Source organism: Geotrypetes seraphini, chromosome 1, assembly GCF_902459505.1.
Source record: "Geotrypetes seraphini chromosome 1, aGeoSer1.1, whole genome shotgun sequence".
Lineage (NCBI taxonomy): Eukaryota > Metazoa > Chordata > Amphibia > Gymnophiona > Dermophiidae > Geotrypetes > Geotrypetes seraphini.
In genome coordinates, this window is record NC_047084.1 from 104814145 (window position 1) to 104837801 (window position 23657).

The 23657-nt window shown below is 42.2% G+C and overlaps 1 protein-coding gene across 4 annotated transcripts in view; it reads right to left on the bottom strand.

The window, feature by feature from the left end:
* Positions 1 to 23657, bottom strand: part of KIAA1328 (KIAA1328 ortholog) — a 381040-nt gene that overhangs the window by 338352 nt on the left and 19031 nt on the right. For 3 of the 4 annotated variants that reach the window (XM_033935328.1, XM_033935329.1, XM_033935331.1), the window contains one exon: positions 4584 to 4699. The exons of the other annotated variant lie outside the window; for it this stretch is intronic. In XM_033935328.1, the coding sequence (XP_033791219.1) occupies positions 4584 to 4699 (116 nt within the window). The remainder of the gene's footprint in view (positions 1 to 4583; positions 4700 to 23657) is intronic. 4 annotated transcript variants of the gene reach the window in all.

Genomic DNA, 23657 nt, shown 5'->3' on the forward strand with positions numbered 1-23657 from the left:
GGATGGTTGGTGAGTCATGAATGCAGCAATGTCCAGTTGATGACCTTTTTCATGGGTGGTTTGTGGGTTTAGGATCTGGAAGGATAAGGCATTGAGGAAGGATAGACAGTTATTTGCTGGTGTGGAGGTTGTGTCTTCTAGGTGTAGGTTTAGGTCTCCTAGGATGAGGTTATATTCTGCTGTTAATGAGTTTTGGTAGATGAAGTTTTCAAATTCAGGTCTCACTGTGGTCCAGTTTCCTGGTGTTATGTAGCAGAGCAAGCAGTTTAGTGAGTTTTTTAGTGTTGGGTTTGTGAGATGACACGCTAGGAAATCCATTTGCGGGGTGGATGTTTTTTCAAGTATGTTTAGAGTTAGGGAATTCTTGATTATTATTGCTAGTCCTCCTCCTCTTTTTTTTTCTCTGCAGGTTACTGTTATTTTGTATCCCGGCGGGCATACTTCTTTTATTCTTGGGTCTGTGTCTGAGGTTAACCAGGTTTCAGTGAGGAATAGGCAGTCAAGTTTTTCTGTTTTTATCCAATTTTTTATGTTTTCTGTTTTGGGTCCTAGTGCTCTGATGTTAACATAGGCACATGTAAGGGAGGTCGTGTCAGTCTGGGGAATGTGTGTTGTTTCCGGATATATGAGTGTTGTGGGAGATGGATGAGATTTTGTTTTCGGAAGTGTTGATCTTCTTCTCCAGGTAACAGTGATGGAGTGTTGAGTGCTGGCGTGGTGGTTCGAGTTTCTTGATGTGATTATTCTTCTGTTGGGAAGTTGGAAGTTGGTTGTACTGGAGGATGTGGTTGTGGTGGGTAAGTTGTTTGCTGCTGCTTTCCAACTAGAAATGAGGAGGATTATCAAAAGGGTGGCTAGTGTGTGTGTATGCAAGGAGAGCTTCATTTTTGATGACTGGTTCGGAGTGTTAGGTAGAAGGAATGGTTCTCCCTTTGAGTCCCAGCTGGATCGGGAGTGGCTGGTTTTTTCGTGCTGGGAGGAGGGGGAGGAGCGGGGATCTCATGCTCCTTACCTTATGTTGGAAGTCGGTAGGAGGTCCTGTGTAGTGGTCTTTGGGGCGTAGGTGTTCCCGGTTCTTAGGTCCGCAAGTGCTCCTCTCAGGTGCTCCACGAAGGCGCTCACTAAGGCGCAGGCGCCTTTGTCGTGCGCCTTCGTCGGCGCGCCGAACGGCGGTGCGCCGTTGACCCTGGGTCGAATTAAATATGGTGTCCTCCTGCGGGAACGGGGGGGCGGAGCAGGGCTCCCACGCCGGCCCGTTCGAGCTGGCTTGTGTGGTGCTGGCGTCGGGTCTGTTTTTTTAAAATGGTGTCCTCCTGCGGGAACGGTGGGGCGGAGCAGGGCTCCCACGCCGGCCCGTTCGAGCTGGCTTGTGTGGTGCTGGCGTCGGGTCTGTTTTTTTAAAATGGTGTCCTCCTGCGGGAACGGGGGGGCGGAGCAGGGCTCCCACGCCGGCCCGTTCGAGCTGGCTTGTGTGGTGCTGGCGTCGGGTCTGTTTTTTTAAAATGGTGTCCTCCTGCGGGAACGGGGGGGCGGAGCAGGGCTCCCACGCCGGCCCGTTCGAGCTGGCTTGTGTGGTGCTGGCGTCGGGTCTGTTTTTTTAAAATGGTGTCCTCCTGCGGGAACGGGGGGGCGGAGCAGGGCTCCCACGCCGGCCCGTTCGAGCTGGCTTGTGTGGTGCTGGCGTCGGGTCTGTTTTTTTAAAATGGTGTCCTCCTGCGGGAACGGGGGGGCGGAGCAGGGCTCCCACGCCGGCCCGTTCGAGCTGGCTTGTGTGGTGCTGGCGTCGGGTCTGTTTTTTTAAAATGGTGTCCTCCTGCGGGAACGGGGGGGCGGAGCAGGGCTCCCACGCCGGCCCGTTCGAGCTGGCTTGTGTGGTGCTGGCGTCGGGTCTGTTTTTTTAAAATGGTGTCCTCCTGCGGGAACGGGGGGGCGGAGCAGGGCTCCCACGCCGGCCCGTTCGAGCTGGCTTGTGTGGTGCTGGCGTCGGGTCTGTTTTTTTAAAATGGTGTCCTCCTGCGGGAACGGGGGGGCGGAGCAGGACTCAGAAGAATACAGTGACTTATAATATTTTAAAAATTGTTTTAATATATTTCCAATTTGAGAATGAGAATGTCCTAATTCATCCTTAATTATGCTTATTTTCTCCTTTCTTTTCTTTGCTTTTAAATAATTTGCCAATAATCTTCCAGCCTTATTTGCACTATCATAATACATCGTTTGCTGAGCAAAAATATCTTTCCTTACTAATCCAGAGGAAATTTCATTATATTCACATTTTTTTTTTAACAATAATTGAAATGTCTCTTGTTCCCATTTATTAACCAATTTTAATTCCAAATTTTTAATTTCTTTTTCCAAATTTGCAAATTGCTTTCTTATCTGTTTCTTTTTATATGCAGAATATGATATAATTTGTCCTCTCATAGTTGCTTTGAAAGCATCCCATAATATTCCAATCGACATTTCCTCTAGGTCATTAAGTCTGAAATATTCATTCATTTTTATCTGAAATTCAGTGCAAAATTTAGAATCAGCAAGCAAAGTATTATCAAACCTCCATACAGGTTTGGAATTATCTTGATCTAATAAATTAACTTCTATCCACACACCACCATGATCAGATATTACTATTGGTTCTATGTCAGCTTTTACAACTTGCTGTACAATCTGATCTGAAACAAATATATAATCAATTCTTGAAAACGATTGATGAACATGTGAACAAAATGTAAATTCCCGATCATTAAAATGAAGAATACGCCATATATCTTTCAAATTACATGCTTGTATCAAATTTTCTAATCCCATTGATTTCATAATTCTACTAGGCTTTTTATCCATTATTGGATCTATAACAGCATTGAAATCCCCAGCCACCACTAAATTAGTAGTAGCCAGTGGTAAAACTAATTGTTGTAGAGATTTAAAGAATTCACTTTGATTCGAATTAGGTGCATATATATTTAGTAACGCCATTGTATTACTGCCCATGCTCATGTCAACAAGTACCCTGGATCGAGGACATATGCTAGATGTAATTTACTTGGATTTCAGCAAAGCCTTTGATACAGTTCCTCATAGGAGGCTGTTGAACAAACTTGAAGGGCTGAAGTTAGGACCCAAAGTGGTGAACTGGGTCAGAAACTGGCTGTCGGAAAGACGCCAGAGGGTGGTGGTTAATGGAAGTCGCTCGAAGGAAGGAAAGGTGACTAGTGGTTCAGGGTTCAGTGCTGGGGCCAATCCTGTTCAATATGTTTGTGAGTGACATTGCTTAAGGGTTAGAAGGAAAAGTGTGCCTTTTTGTAGATGATACCAAGATTTGTAACAGAGTAGACACCGAAGAGGGAGTGGAAAATATGAAAAAGGATCTGCAAAAGTTAGAGGAATGGTCTAATGCCTGGCAACTAAAATTCAATGCAAAGACATGCAGAGTAATGCATTTGGGGATTAATAATCAGAAGGAACCGTATATGCTGGGAGGAGAGAAGCTGATATGCACGGACGGGGAAAGGGACCTTGGGGTGATAGTGTCCAAAGATCTAAAGGCGAAAAAACAGTGTGACAAGGTAGTGGCTGCTGCCAGAAGGATGCTGGGCTGTATAAAGAGAGGTTTAGCAAGTAGATGGAAGAAGGTGTTGATGCCCCTGTACAGGTCATTGGTAAGGCCTCACTTAGAGTATTGTGTTCAGTTTTGGAGACCGTATCTGGCGAAGGACATAAGAAGACATGAAGCGGTCCAGAGGAAGGCGACAAAATGATAGGAGGCTTGCGCCAGAAGACGTATGAGGAGAGATTGGAAGCCCTGAATATGTATCCCCTAGAGCAGGGATCTCAAAGTCCCTCCTTGAGGGCCGCTATCCAGTCAGGTTTTCAGGATTTCCCCAATGAATATGCATTGAAAGCAGTGCATGCACATAGATCTCATGCATATTCATTGGGGAAATCCTGAAAACCTGATTGGATTGCGGCCCTCAAGGAGGGACTTTGAGACCCCTGCCCTAGAGGAAAGGAGACAGGGGAGATATGATTTAGACATTCAAATACTTGAAGGGTATTAACGTAGAACATAATCTTTTCCAGAGAAAGGAAAATGGTAAAACCAGAGGACATAATTTGAGGTTGAGGGGTGGTAGATTCAAAGGCAATGTTAGGAAATTCTACTTTACGGAGAAGGTGGTGGATGCCTGGAATGTGCTCCCAAGAGAGGTGGTGGAGAATAAAACTGTGACTGAGTTCAAAGAAGCGTGGAATGAACACAGAGGATTTAGAATCAGAAAATAATATTAAAAATTGAACTAAGGCCAGTACTGGGCAGACTTGCACAGTCTGTGTCTGTATATGGCCCATTTGGTGGAGGATGGGCTGAGGAGGGCTTCAATGGCTGGGAGGGTGTAGATGGGCTGGAGTAGGTTTTAACGGAGATTTCTGCAGTAGGAACCCAAGCACAGTACGGGGTAGAGCTTTGGATTCTTGCCCAGAAATAGCTAAGAAGTAAAAATTAAAAAATTTAAATTGAATCAGATTGGGCAGACTGGATGGACCATCATCTACTATATTACTATGATTAAAAAATGCCAGATTACCTCCTGCTTTGCGGATGTTTCTCGATCCATGGGTAAATTTGTGATCATCATAGATGTCGGCTTACTGTGTTGTAATTTCTGACCCTTAAACTTGAATCCTGGTCTTAGGTTTCCTTCTGTGGAAAGTTCCGAGGATTATAAATTAGATAGGATGTTATCAACATAAATCTTTACACTTCTGTTCACTCAAAAACTCATAAGCTTCAACAATATCAAACATTCAAAAGTAGTCAACTGTTTTATACTGTTACACTCACAGTGGTTCAGAATAACTCAACTTGCTCATCCTATTTTCTTTCACATGCAAATTTTTACTTAATAGGTTATAATCAGAGAGTAAAGCACACCATTTAACACAGCAGGAGAAATTATGTGCAAAGCTATCCTATTTGGAGACGGTCCGGCGATATCCAGTGCAATTTCGTTAGCCAGGAACAGCTCCTGGCCAGCCAAAAAGCATATAGCCAGCTATCTTCCGCTGAATATCCCGTTCCCCATACTGGCCAGTGATCGGCCATCTTCCGTGACATAGTTGGTCACCGCTAATATTCAAGCAGCTGGCTAGCTAAGGCTAGCAACTCGATCAGTGATTCTCAAAACATTTTTGGTTTGCGGCACACTGTAAAACATATGGAAATTTTTACAGTGTGCACAAAATTAAAAAATATTAACTTAAACTATGAATAAAAGTAAACTTCAGAAAGCTATTAACCTTTTCCTATCGTGTGTCCCGGATGACAGGACATTCCAAAAATGTTGTTGCCATCGTGGATAACAGTCTGTATGGACTAATAAAGAGCCAAGAACACAAAATATTTGAATTTACAGACTTATGACTTATTTAAATTATGTTTACAATAGCAATAAATGATAACGGTGAATAATACAAAACTTTGCTAAAATAATTGCGATTGGAACCAGCGTAACGTAAAATTTATTACGATAGGAAAAGGTTAATAACCTTGTTTTAATAAATTAAGCATAGCTGTGTGAAACACAAGCTTGATGTTTCTTGGCAACTTTTTCAATGTTGAGACGTATAGGAGACTTGTTAGTCTCCTATATGTCTCAAAATTGAAAAAGTTGCCAAGAAACATCAAGCTCGTGTTTCACACAGCTATGCTTAATTTATTAAAACATTTTATCTTCGATGTTTTAAAGTCTCTCTTTTTTTGCATTTAATGTTAGTTAGTGAAAAAAAATTCCTAAGTCACGCAGGCATAGTTCAGTAATTCATAGTGAAACACAAAAAGGGGGGAAAACAACATCAGTGTTGATGCCCCTGTATAGGTCGTTGGTGAGGCTGCACTTGGAGTATTATGTTCAGTTTTGGAGGCCGTATCTGGTGAAGGATATAAAAAGACTTGAAGCGGTTCAAAGGAAGGCGACGAAAATGGTAATAGGTTTGAACCAAAAGAAGTATGAGAAGAGGCTGGAAGACCTAAATATGTATACTCTGGAGGAGAGGAGGATAGAGGAGATACGATACAGACATTTAAATACTTGAAAGGTATTAATATAGAACCAAATCTTTTCCAGAGGAGAAAAAAAATGGTAAAACTAGAGGGCATCATTTGAGATTGCAAGGAAGAAGACTCAGGAGCAATGTTAGGAAATTCTTTTTCACAGAAAGCGTAACAGATGCCTGGAATGCCCTCCCGAGGGAAGTGGTGGAGAGAAAAACATTGATGGAATTCAAAAAAGGGTGGGATAAACACAGAGGATCTCTAATTAGAAAACAAAGAATGTAAATTAAAGAGCTAAGGCTGGTACAGGACAGACTTGCACGGTCTGTGTCCCATATGCGATGATTTGGTGTAACATAGAAACATAGAAAATGACGGCAGAAAAGGGCTATAGCCCACCAAGCCTGCCCATTCCAAATACTCACCCCCCTGACTTTACTCCCTTAGAGATCCCACGTGAATATCCCATTTTCTCTTAAAATCCGACACACTGCTGGCCTCAATCACCTGCAGTGGGAGTTCGTTCCAATGATCAACCACTCTTTCAGTGAAGAAGTACTTTCTGGAGTCGCTATGAAACCTCCCTCCCCTGATTTTCAGCGGATGCCCTCTGGTGGTCGAGGGTCCTATGAGGGTCCATCTTCCGACTTGATATGGCCCATGACGTACTTAAACGTTTCAATCATGTCTCCCCTCTCTCTTCGTTCCTCAAGTGAGTACAGCTGCAATTTATTCAGCCTTTCTTCATACGTGAGATCCTTGAGCCCCAAGACCATCCTGGTGGCCATTCACTGAACCGACTCTATTCTCAGCACATCCTTCCGGTAGTGTGGTCTCCAGAATTGAACACAATACTCCAAATGAGGCCTTACCAAGGATCTGTACAGCGTCATTATGACTTCAGGTCTCCTACTGACAAAACCTCTACGGATACAACCCATCATTTGCCTTGCCCTGGAGGAAGCCTTCTCCACCTGATTGGCAACCTTCATGTAGTATTAGGCTGGGGAGGGCATCAATGTGAACTCCACTAACTTGGAACATGAGGATGTTACTGGCCAGATATCCTGCAAACAGGATAGTTGGATAGGCTGGAGAGAGCTTGGATGGCAACTTCAGCATTTGGAACCTAGGACAATACCAAGTTGGCTTTACAGACTATGACCCAGAAATAGCAAAGAATAAACAAGTTAATTTAATCATGTATTTTTAATGGGTATAACTAATTGGCAGACTGGATGGACCGTTCAGGTCTTTATCTGCCATCATTTACTATGTTACTATGTAGTTGTGTCCTATCAGGGAGGACTAAGAAGAAAACAGTGACTGGGAGAAACAAGTCAGGAAAAGGCATACCCAAGAGTGACCATCTCAGCGAGTAGCCCCATTCCAGAGAGATTGAGGAAAGCGGGCCCAGTTCCCTGCTCCCAGGCATAACTGCCATGTATTGCACAGTCCCCTCTCTGGCCCTGCCACGCAGCAGAGAGGGTGACCTGCAGCCAACTTATCCCAGTACCATGGTCTGACCACTTCCTTATCATATTTGTTCTCCCGGTCAAAGTCAAGCAAATCATGTATAAGCACAAATCCTAAGTTAAAACGATACTCAATCTCAACTCGGTCAACCCTGAATCATTCTCCCTTGGCATTTCCAAACTAAAAAAAGAATTAGAACCTATGAGAAACTCCCTAGAAGAGGCAGCCTCAGCATGGCACAAAAGAATACAAATGTGCTATGAAAAGCTAACAAAAGCAAAACTAATCAAAACATCAACACATCATAAATCATCTCCATGGTTCACCGAAAACCTTAGATTTAAAAAAAAAGAAGAAGTGAGAAAAGCACAAAGAACATGGTATAAATCGAAACCACAATGAAAAAACCCTTTGCAAACCCCAATAAGAAAACCCTTTGGAAACCCCTACTAGAAGACTATTAATTAGCTACCTTGGAAGAAAAAAAGGCCTATTACTCCAGCCTACTACTAAAACCCCAAATAGATCCAGAAGTCTCTTCGCACTAAAAAAAATGTCTCCACTGCATCCCAAGGGAATGGTCAATCCCTACAAACAAAACTAGACAGCAAAGCCTTATCTCCCTTTTTCCATGAGATATACAAAAAACCTACTCTAACCTAGACTCGGCTGTCCACTTATCAAAATTACTCCTGCTATCGCACCACTGGGCACTAGTTCAGGGGCAGATACCCTCAGTCACTTTTAATCTCTTATGCAGACCTGAATAAAACAGTAGACTCACTGCATCCATCAGGCTCAAGCTTAGACCCCTGCCCAACAAATCTACAGACATCAGTTAAAGAAGTCTTCCTTTAGTCAATTCTTCCTCTAATCAATGAATTCATAAAATCTGGAAAAGTACCTGCGACCTGGAAAATGGCCATGGTCCAACCTATCCTAAAGAAACCAAACTCAGACCCCAATCAACCAAGAAATTTCAGACCAGTCTCAAATCTTCCATTCTTATCAAAGATTTTAGAAAATGTTGTCCTACAACTGCAACATTTATAGACAACCAAAAAGCTCTTTCAATCTACCAATCAGATTCAGAAAATTCCACAGTACCAAAACAGTCTTGTTAGACATTATTGACGACTGTGGGAAATTCCTCGATAAAAGAGAAGATGTACTGCTTGTTCTCCTAGACCTCAGTGCCACCTTCAATACCACTGACCACACTCTTCTCATCTCGAGACTAGCCAACTTTGGTATTTGTGGAACGGTATTTCACTGGATCTCCTCCTTTATAGAAAATAGATCGCAGAGTGTACTACTAGGGTCTGTCATGTCACATCCCAAATCACTAAATATGGTGTACCCCAAGGCGCTTTACTATCACCACCAGCACTCGATATTGCTTCAAAATACAGCATTAAAATTCACTCATTTGCAGATGATATCCAACTCTACCTCCCAATAGGTATGAACAGGGACAAATAAAAAAAAAAACTACAATGCTGCCTATCCGAAATAAAAAACTAAAACACTGCAAGCAAGATACAACTAAATGCATTCAAGATCGAACTACTCTGGATTCGCAAGAAACATAGAAACAGGATGGCAGATAACGGCCAAATGGCCCATCCAGTCTGCCCATCCACGGGAATCATTATCTCTTCCTCTCTCTAAGAGATCCCATATGCTTATCCCACACTTCACTGAATTCAGACACAGTCTCTGTCTCCACCACCTCTTCCGGGAGACTGCTCCACGCATCTACCACCCTTTCTGTAAAAAAGTATTTCCTTAGATTACTCTCTTAACTTCATCCTATGCCCCTCATTCCAGAGCTTCCTTTCAAATGAAAGACTCAACTTATGCACATTTACGCCACGTAGGTGTTTACATCTCTATTATATTTCCCCTTTCCCACCTTTCTTCCAAAGTATTCATTTGAGATCTTTAAGTCTTTACCCATACGCCTTATGAACGAAGACCATGCATCATTTTAGTAGCCTTCCTCTGGACTGACTCAATCCTTTTTATCTTTTTGAAGGTGCATTCTCCAGAATTGTACGCAATAGTCTAAATGAGGTCTCACCAAAATCTTATACAAGGGCATCAATACCTCCTTTTTCCTACTGGCCATATCTATTCCTACACACCTAGCATCCTTCTAGCTTTTGCCTTCATCTTTTCAACCTCTTTAACCACCTTAAGATCATCACATACAATCACACCCAAGTCCCGCTTTTCTGTTGTGCACATCAGTTCTTCACCCCCTAAACCAGTGGTTCCCAAACTCTGTACTGGGGGACCCCCAGCCAGTCGGGTTTTCAAGATATCCCTAATGAATATGCATGAGAGAGATTTGCATACCTGTCACTTCCATTATATGCAAATCTCTCTCATGCATATTCATTAGGGATATCTTGAAAACCCGACTGACTGGGGGTCCCCCAGGACAGGGTTTGGGAACCACTGCCCTAAACTGTACCGTTCCTTCAAGTTTTTGCATCCCAAATGCATGACTTTGCATTTCTTAGCATTAACTTTTAGCTGCCAAATTTCAGACCATTCTTCAAGTTTCGACAGGTCTTTCTTCATGTTATTCACACCATCCGGGATGTCTACACTACTGCAAGTTTAAGTATCATCCGCAAAGAGGAAAATCTTGCCTGACAGCCCATCAGCAATATCGCTTATAAAAAATGTTAAAAGGAACAGGCCCAAGAACAGAACCTTGAGACACAACACTGGTAACATCCCTTTCCTCAGAGTGATCTCCATTGACCACTGCCCTCTGTCATCTTCCACTCACTTTGAAGGCGTGAATAAACATGTGGATAAAGGTGAGCCAGTTGATGTAGTGTATCTACATTTTCAGAGAGCTTTTGACAAAATTCCTCATGAGAGGCTCATGAGAAAATTAAAGAATCATGGGATAGGTGGCAAAGTTCAGTTGTGTATTAGATTTGGTTATTGGATACATAGTAACATAGTAGATGACAGCAGATAAAGACCCGAATGGTCCATCAAGTCTGCCCAACCTGATTCAATTTAAATTTTTTTTCTTCTTCTTAGCTATTTCTGGGCAAGAATCCAAAGCTCTGCCCGGTACTGTGCTTAGGTTCCAACTACTGAGGTCCAGTACTGAGGTTCCAACTACTGAGGTCACTCCAGCCTATCTACACCATCCCTACCACTGAAGCCCTCCCCAGCATATCCTCAACCAAACGGCCATATACAGGCACAGACCATGCAAGTCTGCCCAGTACTGGCCTTAGTTCTTCACTATTTATTATTATTTTCTGATTCTAGATCCTCTTGTGTTCATCCCACGCTTTTTTGAACTCTGTCACCGTTTTTCTCTCCACCAACTCTCTCGGGAGCGCATTCCAGGCATCCACCACCCTCGCCATAAAGAAGAATTTCCTTATGTTGCTCTTGAATCTACCACTCCTCAGCCTCAAATTATGCCCTCTGGTTTTACCATTTTCCTTTCTCTGGAAAAGATTTTGTTCTACGTTAATACCTTTCAAGTATTTGATTGTCTGAATCATATCGCCCCTGTCCATCCTTTCCTCTAAGGCAGGGGTAGGCAATTCCGGTCCTCGAGAGCCGGAGCCAGGTCAGGTTTTCAGGATATCCACAATGAATATGTATGAGATGGATTTGCATGCACTGCCTCCTTGAGATGCAAATCTATCTCATGCATATTTATTGAAGAGATTACATAGTTGACCAGGTTATTTTGGGGGATTGAGATACTTCCTGTGGAGTTAGTTTGTCTTTATGGATTTCTTGAATTGTAGGGTTTTAATTTCTTTTCTGAAGGTTTTGTAGTCTGATATCGTCATCAGTAGATTGGATAATTGGTAGTCAAGTTTCGCTGCCTGCATGGCCAGTAGGCCATCGTACTTTTTTTTTGCATTTGACACCTCTGATTGGGGGGTGCGTGAATGGTGTTTGGGTTCTCCTTTGCCTGGTTGTATCAGTTTGGATAAAGCGGTTATTCAAGTAGGCTGGGCTGTCTCCATTGATTGCTTTAAATAGTATACAGTAAAATTTGAATTGTATTCTTGCTTGTATTGGGAGCCAATGTGAGTCGAGATATGCAGCAGTGATGTGGTCATATTTCTTCAGCGAATAAATCAGTCTCAGGGCTTTGTTTTGTACTGTTTGTAGCGGTTTTATCATGACTGCGGGGCAGGGGAGCTAGAGGATGTTGCAGTAGTCTAGAAGTCCTAGGACTAGGGATTGGACCACGAGCTGGAATTGTTTTCTGTCAAAGAATTTTCAGATTTGCCTAAGTTTCTCATGACCGCGAATGATTTCTGTATTGTTTTGTTGATTTGTGGTTGCATGGTACAGCTTCTGTCTATCATCACTCCCAGAAGTCTTAGGGTGGGTTGAGTGGGGTATATGATTGAGTTTATTACTAAGTTTGTTATGGTTGGGGTTTTGTTTGTTTCAAGAAGTATAAATTTTGTTTTGTCTGGGTTCAGTTTTAGTTTGTGTTCTTTCATCCATGTAGCCACCATTTCTAGTGTTCCGTGTAGTTTGTCTGTCATGGAGTGTGTAGGTTGATCAAAAGGAAGAAGGATGGTGATGTCATCTGCATAGCTATAAGAAGTTAAGCCTAATTTGTCTAGGCAGGTGCCAAGGGATGCAATGTAGAGATTGAAGAGAGTTGGGGATAAAGGCGATCCTTGGGGTACACCTCAGGGGTTGGACCATGGTTCCGATTTGTTTGTTTTTACTCTGTAGGTCTTGGATTGTAGAAATCCTTGAAACCAAATGTGCATTGTTTGAGCATTGTTTGTTATTTTTGGATGGATGAGTGATCTAGGTTATGGGTGTGGATTGGTCCTGGGTTGGGTTGTTGGTCTTCTCTCCCATCTTGGAATATTGATGTGTTGCATGTAGGTCTGGCAGTTTATTATGTTTTTGTTTACAGTGATTCTCCTGGTTGGGTGGTGAACTCTGAGGTTAAAATAACTGGTATTGGGGAGATGTTGTTTGCTGATGCCTTCCAGCTTGTTAGGAGTAAGGTGATCAGTAAGATAGTTTGTAATTGTTTTTGTGGTATTGCTTTCATTGTGAGGGGTTGGTGGGTGTGAGGTAGCTAATGACTTATCTCAAAAAAATATAACGGTACTAGAAAAGGTTCAAAGAAGACTGACCAGGATGATAATGGGGATGGAATGCCTCTCATATAAGGAAAGACTAAAGAGATTAGGGCTCTTCAGCTTGGAAAAGAGACAGCTGAAGGGAGATATGATTGAAGTCTACAAAATCCCGAGTGGTGTAGAACGGGTACAAGTGGATCGATTCTTTACTGCATTAAGATTTACAAAGAGTAGAGGAACACTTAAAGTTACAGTAATACTTTTAAAACCAATAGGAGGAAATACATTATACCAAGGCATAACACAGAAAGAAATACGCAGGTTACAAATCATACAAAACACAGCAATAAAAATTATTACTAACTCTAAGAAATACGACGATCACGTTACTCCTCTTTTGCAAGAAGCACACTGGCTACCTATCTCATATAGAATAACATATAAAATTGCATTCAAAATTCAGCAAACTAATACTCCAACTTTTTTACATCGATATTTAATACCATATTCCCCAGCTAGATCTTTAAGATCAACAGATCAGCATTTGCTGGCCATTCCATCACTGAAAGTAATAGGCACTAGAAGAACTACAATCTTTTCGATCTTGGGACCCCAGCTTTGGAACAAATTACCAATCTATTTACGTCAGAAACTTCTTTAGATAAATTTAAAAGCAGACTAAAAAGTTACCTATACAAAGATGCATATGAATCTTAGATTGGATAATTTTTTTTTTTTCTTCTCCCTCTATCAACAATCTTAGGACAAAATACTTAAATCTAACCAGATCTGTAATAGGTCATTGATCTTCCTATTCACTTTTAGACCAAGTCCTAGTTAAACAAATACTTTTAGATCAAATCGTACAAAAAAAAAATTTAATACCCTTCCTGATGCTGTTCTTCCCTCAATGTTTTTCTTTTTTTTTTTAACAATTGTAATTTATCCCTGCCTTCCTTATGTATCGCCAATTCACTATGGATATGATTGTATGTTTATTGTTTTAAATGGTTTTATTTGTCTCCCCAAATTATTATTGTTATACGCATTGAAAATACTTGATATTGCGTTCAAATCAAAATTTCAATAAACTTGAAACTCTGAAACACGTTAGTAAGAGCGGTTAATGTAGTTGGTTTAAAAAAAAGGTTTAGACAAGTTCCTTGAGGAAAAATCCATAGTCTGCTGTAGAGACAGACATGGGAGAAGCCACTGCTTGCCCTGGACAGGTAGCATGGAATGCTGCTACTATTTAGGGTTTTACCATATACTTGTGCTTTGAATTGGCCTCCTTGAAGACAGGATACTGGGCTAGATGGACCATTAGTCTGACCCAGTAAGGCTATTCTTATGTTTCTTGTTTTGTTTTTTTATTTAGCTTTATTTATATCCCGTCATACCTTTATGTTCTTAATTATGAGTCCTTGGGTTTGATGTGCATGTTCCTATGGCAGTTTGCTAGTTCTCATCACAAACTTTAACCAGATTATTACATAGTAAAAATAGTGAAACATTCAGATTGTGTCCCTTTCGGTAAGATCTCATTACTTTGTCATTAAGGGGGTAGTTCTATAAATTTGTGCCTGGTGAGAGACTATTATAAAAGAATTTAAGATTACAGACCTACCGATCAGACGCAATGAAGGGACTACCAGCACTGTGGTAGTTAAAGAGGGGAAGGGATTCACTTAAAAAATGTTGTTTTCTAGTGCCTGTTATTTGAGCCTGTTGCTGAGGCTGAGAGGAAGAAAAAGCACAGTTACTTACCGTAACAGGTGTTATCCAGGGACAGCAGGCAGATATTCTCACATGTGGGTGACGTCATCTACGGAGCCCCAGCGCGGACAGCTTTTCAAACAAACTTGATTGAAGATTCAAGTTTGCTACACTGCACCACGCATGTGCATGCCTTCTTGCCCACTAGAGGGCGCATCCCACCTCGTGGTCCTCAGTTCAGTTTTTTCCGCGGAGCCAGAAGCCCTGTGGAAATTGTGCTCCTATTTTTCAGCCTTCTGACACCGCGTCTGGGTTGTTTAGCTCGGTCGCTGTGCTTTATTTATTGTTTTTTCTGTTAGTACTGTCGTTTTTCGTAAAAAAAAAAACGGTTTTGTTTTTCCGTTCGGCTCCGGGGGCTCCCGGGAGCCGCGGCCGCGGGACTTCGTTCGTTCCCGGCCACTTTCTTTTTCATGTCCCGTCCCTCGACGGGCTTTAAGAAATGCACCTGGTGTGAGCGGTTACTCTCCATCACTGACCCACACCGGTGGTGCTTGCTCTGCCTTGGACCCGAGCACCCGACTAATTCCTGCGATCGGTGTTCCACTCTCCAGGCTAGAGCGCTTCGTCGACGTCGCACCAGGATGGCGGAGCTTTTTGCAGTTGACTCCGCGCCCGGAAAGGCCTCGACGTCGGCCTCGGCTTCGGCCCCGGCCTTGACCTCGGCGCCTTCGGCATCGCCGCATGCCTCGACCTCGACTTCGAAGCCGACGCCCGCGACCAAACCTGCCTCGGGTAAGTCCTCTTTTCCATCCCCGACTCCAGGGTCGTCGAAGAAGCCATCCTCGAGTTCCTCTGCGGCGGGTGGGTCGTCCTCGGCCCCGCCCAGGACTCCGGCCACTAATGCCCCGAGGGAATACTCGAGACCGAGGTCGCCCTCCAGGGAGCATCCCCCGGCCTCGGACCTACCGATCAGACGCAATGAAGGGACTACCAGCACTGTGGTAGTTAAAGAGGGGAAGGGATTCACTTAAAAAATGTTGTTTTCTAGTGCCTGTTATTTGAGCCTGTTGCTGAGGCTGAGAGGAAGAAAATCGAAATATATATCTATACCTTTTGACAGCAGTAGGAACCTCTTCTTTATCCTCTAGAAAACCTCCTCAGTGTGGAAGGATACAGAAGGAGGAAGCTGACGCAGGGATTTGATGGTATTGGCATGTTTCTTTATGTTTCAGAAAAGACTGTCTCCATGGAAAGGAGATCTGCCTACCTTTCGTGCAGCACAGGCCAGAAATGCACAGCCAAGAAAGCCTACACATTCTTATATCTAAAGGGGTGCGCCAGGACACCCCAAAGGAATCAAAAATGTCCTAGCCAGATATTTTCTACTCTCTTGCTTGCTAATTGGCAAAGCACAGGAGTGTCTGCAAGGGCAAGCATGCTGGACATCAAAGATTTCAAGTACAGGCTTGCGTAAAGCTGGTACACTTGGATGCAGAAAACAAGCATCAAGGCCTGAAAAAACTTTCCTCCCAAAGGAACCCAGGGTCCAAGCCTCTCTACTTAGAGGAACTGAGGCAAGAGTGTGGGAACTCTTGGTCCCATTGAGAGCAGAGTCAACTATGATGGAAAGGTGGGGCAACTTATTAGCCTTTTGGACTTTGTATGTGGAGTCTGCCTTCTGCCTTCTTAGGTACTACTTAAACAGAGAAGGATCTCCCAATTTCTCATTTGCACACAGGACATTGTGAACAGGGACTGTCACAGCCTCCCGCAGGTGGAGAATCATAGTCGCCCTCCACATCCAAATATAAAGGAATAGTAGCCACCATTTCCTTGAGAAAGCCAAAACAGGAGAGCTCCTCTGGAGTAGACTCTTCTCTTCCATGGAGAGGAGGGTATGCCTAAAGAGCTCTCCTCAAAAAATTCTCAGGGTCTTCCTCAGAAACTCGGAGTGGTCTATATCAGACTCGGCAAAATGGTCATTTGGGTCTGTGCCCGCCTCGGTCTTTGGAAGGTCTAGGCCTTGATAATGGGCAAAGTGCAGATTGTCCCAAACACGCCAAGGCAATTCCTCCTCTGATGTAGAGAGGGTCATTGCATCAGTTGGTGCCAGCACCAACAAAGGTACTTGGTGAGGCGGTGGCATAAACTGTTAGGCAGGCTGCAGCAGCTTCATGTCTGACACAAATGCCCTCGATGTCTATATACCACACCCTGCAAGGAGGCACCCCAGCTTCTCTTGAAGCATGGCTCAGATCTGCTGCTTGAGTACAGGCATTGGAAAAAGTCAGGATGGTGCTGATATGGACGCAGCTTAGGCATCCACCAGTGTCAAATCAGAAGCAGACTGGAGCGGCAGCACCACTATCACAGATGGAGAAGCACTCCTTCCAGTGCCAATGCTTCTTCTTGTACTGGTGACACCAATGCCCCAGAGCTTCTTGGCTTTTGCCTGATGAATGACTTCATGATCCTTCAGTGCTGATGAGAGCAATGCTGAGTCCATCAGTGTCTTTAGTGTTGGATCCAATGCAGACTGGTCCCGGGCCTACTACTTTTCTCATTTTTTGGAATGGGCCACTCAAAGCATCGCTGCACTGTTGTCCTTCATCTTCCTTCCCTCCCCAATTCCCCTGGTCCAGCAGCTTCCTTAATCCAACCCCACTGCTTCCAGCAAAAAAAAAACAAAAAAAAGTGGTAAAGATGTAGAGCTGCTATCTAGGTCACACAGTTGATGGTTCTGCTAATTCCATCCTTTCTGATGTGGACTTCCTATTTCTAAGAGACAGAACCAGCACAGACATCAGCAGCCCTAAACACTGGCTCTGAATCTTTATGCCACATTATTTTTTTTTACAGTAGAAAACAGCTTGGCTGGAAGGGAGCTAAGGAACTTGTGCTGCTTGATGGGGAGGGCACTACTAGACTGGGGGTGCCCGTCCACAGAAGTTTACCCATGGCCCCATAGCCCAGGACCTTCTTCCACAGCTCATTAAGAAATTAAATTTCATTAATTCATTAAACTTTTCTAGAGCAGTATTCTGTTGTAAATACACTGCAATCCTGTTAAAATGATAAATTAAAGACGACTGATTTTATCACTCTGTAAACAAGAAAAAAAAAGCCTCTATGACATTATCCATGTGCTTGTTGGCTAGCTCCCAATCCACAAAGCAATCACAAAATGTTCTCAGGCACTCAAGGATCTTTATGAAGGGTAATGAAGCAGTCACATGACTAAAAAACACATTATCTGCACAGTCCAAAAGCTAAATGAGTCATTTCACTATAAGCAATTTCTAATATATACTGCTGTGCATTGAATTTACTGAGATTTGCAGTTGTCCAGGAATCAAAGTATGAAAGATTTGTGAAAATGCAAAATGACAGCTAATCACTAAATTAGACTATCACCTGTGTTGCCTATTAAGATATATATTCACACAGTAAATCCTAAACCACACTGTTCACCATAACCCCATTCATACTACACATAAGAAATTTGGCACCCAGCTTACTCAAGCAAATCAGAGCCTGCCTGAAAGATGCAAAGTGGAGGGGGAGGAGACCTTGCTTTTTATCTATGGGTTCTTTTGTTGGGTCCTTCTAACATTTCACAGCAATAACCTTGTAGAATCAGCTGTTACTCAGCCCACCTCCTGTCCCTTGAAATAACATCAGTGCCCAAGAAGACTTAAGTTTAATAGTTTTCTGTAGCGCATGTCACAAGGACGTGCCTAAAGAGCACATGTAGAAGAAGCAGGCATGTTCCTTTGTGTGCTCCATCCACAGCCAATGAACTCTGGCCCTAGTTTCTTTCTTAGCATGTGCTTTCAGTCTCTAGGGAACACATTTTTACTTTGGGATTCTGCAATACATATTCCTTATACAGTATAACAAAGGTTGCCTTATTCATGATCTTATTACTGCTCGGCAATCAAAAAACTCTAGAAAAACTACCAAGAATATAGTCCAATCAAGCACAAAAAGATTAGTAATGCCCTGTATGGAACTCTCAGAGAAATTCACTAATAGTAAATAAAGCGATGGCAATAATAAGATAAATAATAAATGAGACGCCTCAGTACGGGCCTAGATTAGACATGGGTAACTTTCATGGCAAGGGAGATGTCACTACCACTTGTTGGATATAAGTCTTTTATTTGAAAATAAATCACAAAAATGTGTATGAACCAAACAAAATCCCAACTAGGAACCCAGTTTCGGTGACAGCGTCGCCTTCTTCAGGGGACAATATCAATCGCATCTTGTGCAGCAAAGATGCCGACATGATTGATATTGTCCCCTGAAGAAAGCAACGCTGTCACCAAAACTGGGTTCCTAGTTGGGACTTTGTTTGGTTCATACACATTTTAGTGATTTATTTTCAAATAAAAGACTTGTATCCAACAAGTGGTAGTGACATCTCCCTTGCCTCTTTTTGCTGTTTCCTGCAAAGTATTTCGAGGCTTTGTCTCTTCTTTTTTGCTGCTCCTGAAATTATAACAAACATGTTAAACATTGCCATTGAACAATCATGCCACACAGAAACATTTATGGAACTCAAGTATTACCCCAGTATGTTATAGCAATAAGGTACTCTTAATACCCATAAGGTCTATCTGACATCCAAATTTCATTTTGGAGTAAAACTTTCTGATTGAGACAGTAGGCAGGTGCAGGAGAGAAATGACAGGGCGGAGCTTCAGAATGGCACACCTATCTACTAGAAAAGATATTAGCAAGATTAAAAACCTAATCTCTTTTTCTAGTGCAATAGGTGTGTCATTCTGGACGGATGGGACATACAAAAGCAGTCCCAGAAATCCAGGGAGGGACCACTGCACTGGCTCGTAACACCGAGGACCCAAAAGCAGAGTCCTCTCTTGCTGCTACATCCACTCTTAAGAAATCTTGGGAGGGTAATCTACCAATTACAGCATTAGAAAATAATTAAAAAAAATTAAACCATTACCATAGTCTAACATATAGCTAGCAATCTTAGGGAAACTCCCATAGCAACTTAAAGAAATCACCAATATCAACATGCAGGCAGTAGTCCAGCAGCAAAATGGGAGCTATCCAGTCTTTTGCACTGTCATATGTTTGATTATCTTCCAGTTGGTGAGAGGTCTTTTGTGTGTGCTGGTGCAAAGAGCTCCTAGCACTCAGGGAATGAGTCTGATCTCTTGAAGCTAGAGTAGCAGATTTGGAGGAGCTGAGGGAAACAGAAGTACATAGAGACCTACAGGGACGTTGTAAAAAAGTCCCACCTCCAGTCTGACAGCCTCTGTGCTACCTCAGAGGAGGGAGGTCTTCTTAAAGGAGAGCATCATCCTGGTGAAGTAGGAAGCAATCCTAATCTAAATCTTGGATTTATATACCGTGTCATCTCCCCAACAGGAGCTCGACTCGGTTCACAAAAAAAAAAAAAAAATCAATAAACAAGATAAAAAGTAGCTAGATTAGAGAAAGAACAACTTATTGATGTATACCCTCAATCTACATCCTAGAGAGAAGATCATCAATTTTCCTTAAAGAAATTTTCCACATACCTTTGAAATAACAATATTTTCATAGATTTATGAAAAATCTGAAAGGAGAGAAGAGTTCTGACACAAGAGGGAATCCCATTCCAAATTGCTGTAAAAGTATATGAAAAAGATTGTGGCCAATAGATTTTATTCCTTTTAAAGATGAAAAGGACAGTTAAAATTTCTGAGAATTTCTTGAATCAGATCATTGAGCATTCAGAGACAGGTTTTAAAGATGTAAATATTCCATGTATGATTTTGAAAACCATAGAAGTGCATTTAAACTGTATTCTAAGACAGTGAAGATTTCTCAAGAGGGGAGACACATGGTCAAATTTTCGCTTTCCAAATATTAATTTTGCTGCCGTATTCTGGATTAATTTTAAATTCCCCTATATAAACAGAATTACAGTATTCTAATTGTGCCAAAATGATAGTTGCATTAGTACCGCAAAATGTTGCTGACGGAACAGACATCTAACTTTTCTTAGCATTCATAAGCTGAGAAAACATTTCTTTGAAAGGTGATTAACTTGATATTGAAATGACAATGAAGAATCTAATCTAATCTAATCCTTAGGTTTGTATACCGCATCTTCTCCACGTTCGTAGAGCTCGGCACGGTTTACAGGAGATGTAATAGGAAGGAACTACAATAAAGGGTAGAGGTCGAAGACTGAAGAATAGTTAGAGGACTAGGGAAGCCAGATATGAAGAGATTTGAGGACTTGGGATATCAAAGTTGGAGAGAGACTTACAATTTTTGAGAAAAGCAAGGTTTTCAGGTGTTTGCGGAAAATTTGGAGAGAGCTCAAGTTCCGAAGAGGGGAGGTAAGGTTGTTCCAGAGCTCAGTGATTTTGAAGGGGAGGGAGGATCCTAGCCTTCCTGAACGGGAAATGCCTTTTAGCGAGGGGAAGGAAAGTTTCAATTTGTGGAGGGGTCTGGTGGTATTAGGGTTAGAAAAATTCCAAGTAAGAGGGATAAAGGGAGGGAGGATACTGTGTTGGATCTTGAAAGCTAGACAGGCACATTTAAAGTGGACCCTGGCGATTAACAGAAGCCAGTGAAGTTTGGACAGGAGTGAAGAGACATGGTCGAATTTACTTTTAGTGAAGATGAGCTTGGCTGTGGCATTCTGAATCCACTGAAGTCTATGAAGGTATTTCTTAGTTAGGCTTAGGTAGATAGAGTTGCAGTAGTCTAATCTGGAAAGGATGATGGATTGGACAAGGAGGGTAAAATGGTTTTGATGGAAGCAGGATCCAATATTATTCCGAGGACACTACATGAGAATTCAATTTTCAGGGATTCTCCAGATTTCAAGATTACAAAAAGGTAACTGTTCGATTAATGGGCCAAACCATAATAATTTTGTCTTAGCTATATTAAGTTTCATTTGAACATAAGTAGCCCATGTTTGAAGTCTAGAAATACAAAAATTTATATGTAATGCAAAGTTGCTCAATTTTGGGTCTACTAACAAAATGAAAATATTGTCCACAAATGTGAAGATCGTTTCAAAAGCGGCCAAACTGTATTCGAGTAAGGGAGACAGTGGAGGACCCTATGAAACTCCACAGGCGGACTTCCATGGGACAGATGTTTTACCATTAGCATATACCTCATAAGGACCTGCCCACAAGAGGGTATAATGTCCTCTTGCACTGAGGAGAGAAGTGTTATGACAGCCGTTATAGAGGGAGATTCGATCATTAGGCATGGAGATTGCTAGATGGCTGATGGATGTGAGGATCGCTTGGTCACATGCCTTCCTGCTGCAAAGGTAGTGGACCTCATGTGTCACCTAGATAAGATTTTAGACAATGCTAGGGAGGAGTCTGCGGTCTTGGTGCATGTAGGTACCAATGACGAGGGAAATGTGGTAGGGAGGGGAAGCCAAATTTATGCTCTGAAGTTCATAAGAACATCAAATAGCTTTACTGGGTCAGACCAATGGTCCATCAAGTCCAGTAGCCCGTTCTCACAGTGGACAATCCAGGTTCCTAGTTTCTGGGCAAAACCCAAGGAGCAGGAAGTTAAAATCCAGAACCTCCAGGGTAGCATTTTCAGAAGTGCTCCCTGCTCCACACACAGGACCCAAGAGACAGGCAAAACTCTGAAGCCTCAATGCATGGATGAAGCGATGGTGCAGGGAGAAGGGTTTTAGATTTGTTAGGAACTAGGCGGCATACCTATTCTGCAAAGATGGGCTCCACCTTAAAAAGGAGATAGAGCAGCTTTTAAAACTAGAAACTGGGGGAAGGCTGACAGTCACTCAAAAGAGCATGGTTCATAGCAAGGTATCTTTAAAAGATATCAACATAAAAGGGAATACAAAGCATCCCAATAGTGAGATTGCAATACAGGCCACAGTAGACCAGGTTTCATTAAATACAGAGCAATCTGATTTTAAAGATTGCAAATTATCCATGCCAACGGCTGAGCAAATTGTAAAAAGATATGATAAACATTGTTTGAAATGTCTATATGTAAATACCAGAAGACTATGAAATAAGATGGGAGAGTTAGAATATATTGCACTAAAAGAAAATATAAATATAATAGGCATCTCTGAGACCTGGTGAAAGGAAGATAACCAACGGGACACTGTTATACTGGGGTATAAACTATATTGCCATAATAGGGTGGATCGAATTGGTGAAGAAATAGCGTTATGCGTTAACATAACATAAAAATCAACTTATACACCGCATAACCGTGAAGATCTATGAGGGATTTAGTTAGCCAAAAATCTAGAGAATAAATAAGTCTTCAATGCTGTCTTCCAGGTAATAATAGACACTGTCTGTGGGGGTCACCCCTGCAAATCCCTTTAGGGGGGCCTTGAATCGAATGGACTGAAAATTCAACAGGAGCAGAATGGAAGATTAGGTTTATACCTTCAATAATTCACATCATCCATGATCAGCGGAGGATGCACTGTGCAACCTGGAATGACAGGCACGAGCCGTAAAAGAAGCAGCTACCGCCACTTTGATCCCCAAAGACACCACTTCAAAGATCTTTTTTAACATAATATCCATTCTGCAACCCTGAGAATCTCTAAGCATCACACACCTGATTACCTGCGCCACAGCGTTATCCACTTTAGGTTGTTCCAAAACCTGTTGAAATTCAAGCGCCAGTGGATAAAGCTTCGACATTGCTTTAAAGGACCGCAGAGAGCTTTCTGGAGAGTCCCATTGTGCCTGAATCAGCCCAAGAAGCTGCTGAGACAGAAAAAAGGAAGACAGCGCTTTAGAATGGTCCAGGACCGAAGCCTGAGATGTGGAAGGAGGAGAATCTAGCTTGTGCTCTTTTAAAAGTTTCAAGTTTAAGTTTCAAGTTTATTAAAATATTTTTTAAACTGCTTAATCAGGTTTCTAAGCGGTGTACAATATAAAATTACATAAAAACATATTAAAACGTAAAAACATATAAAAACAAGGGATACTGGATAAAATCCAAGTGTCATAATAAAGCACAGATAAAACGTTTGGACCTACTTCAAACAATAGGAAAGTGGGGAAGAACTACAATCGTTATAGGAAAGTACAATAGGTTAGAGTAAAAAGTAACAGTTTACTTTAATTTTGTCCTTAAAAGGACAGTTGTTATCCAAAGGCGTCCTGGAACAAGAATGTTTTTAGTTTTACTTTAAATTGTTTTAAATTGGATCCACCACGCAAGTGGTTAGGCAGCGAATTCCAGAGAGTAGGGGCAGTGATGGCAAAATTATTGGAGCGCAACGTATTAATCAATTTTAA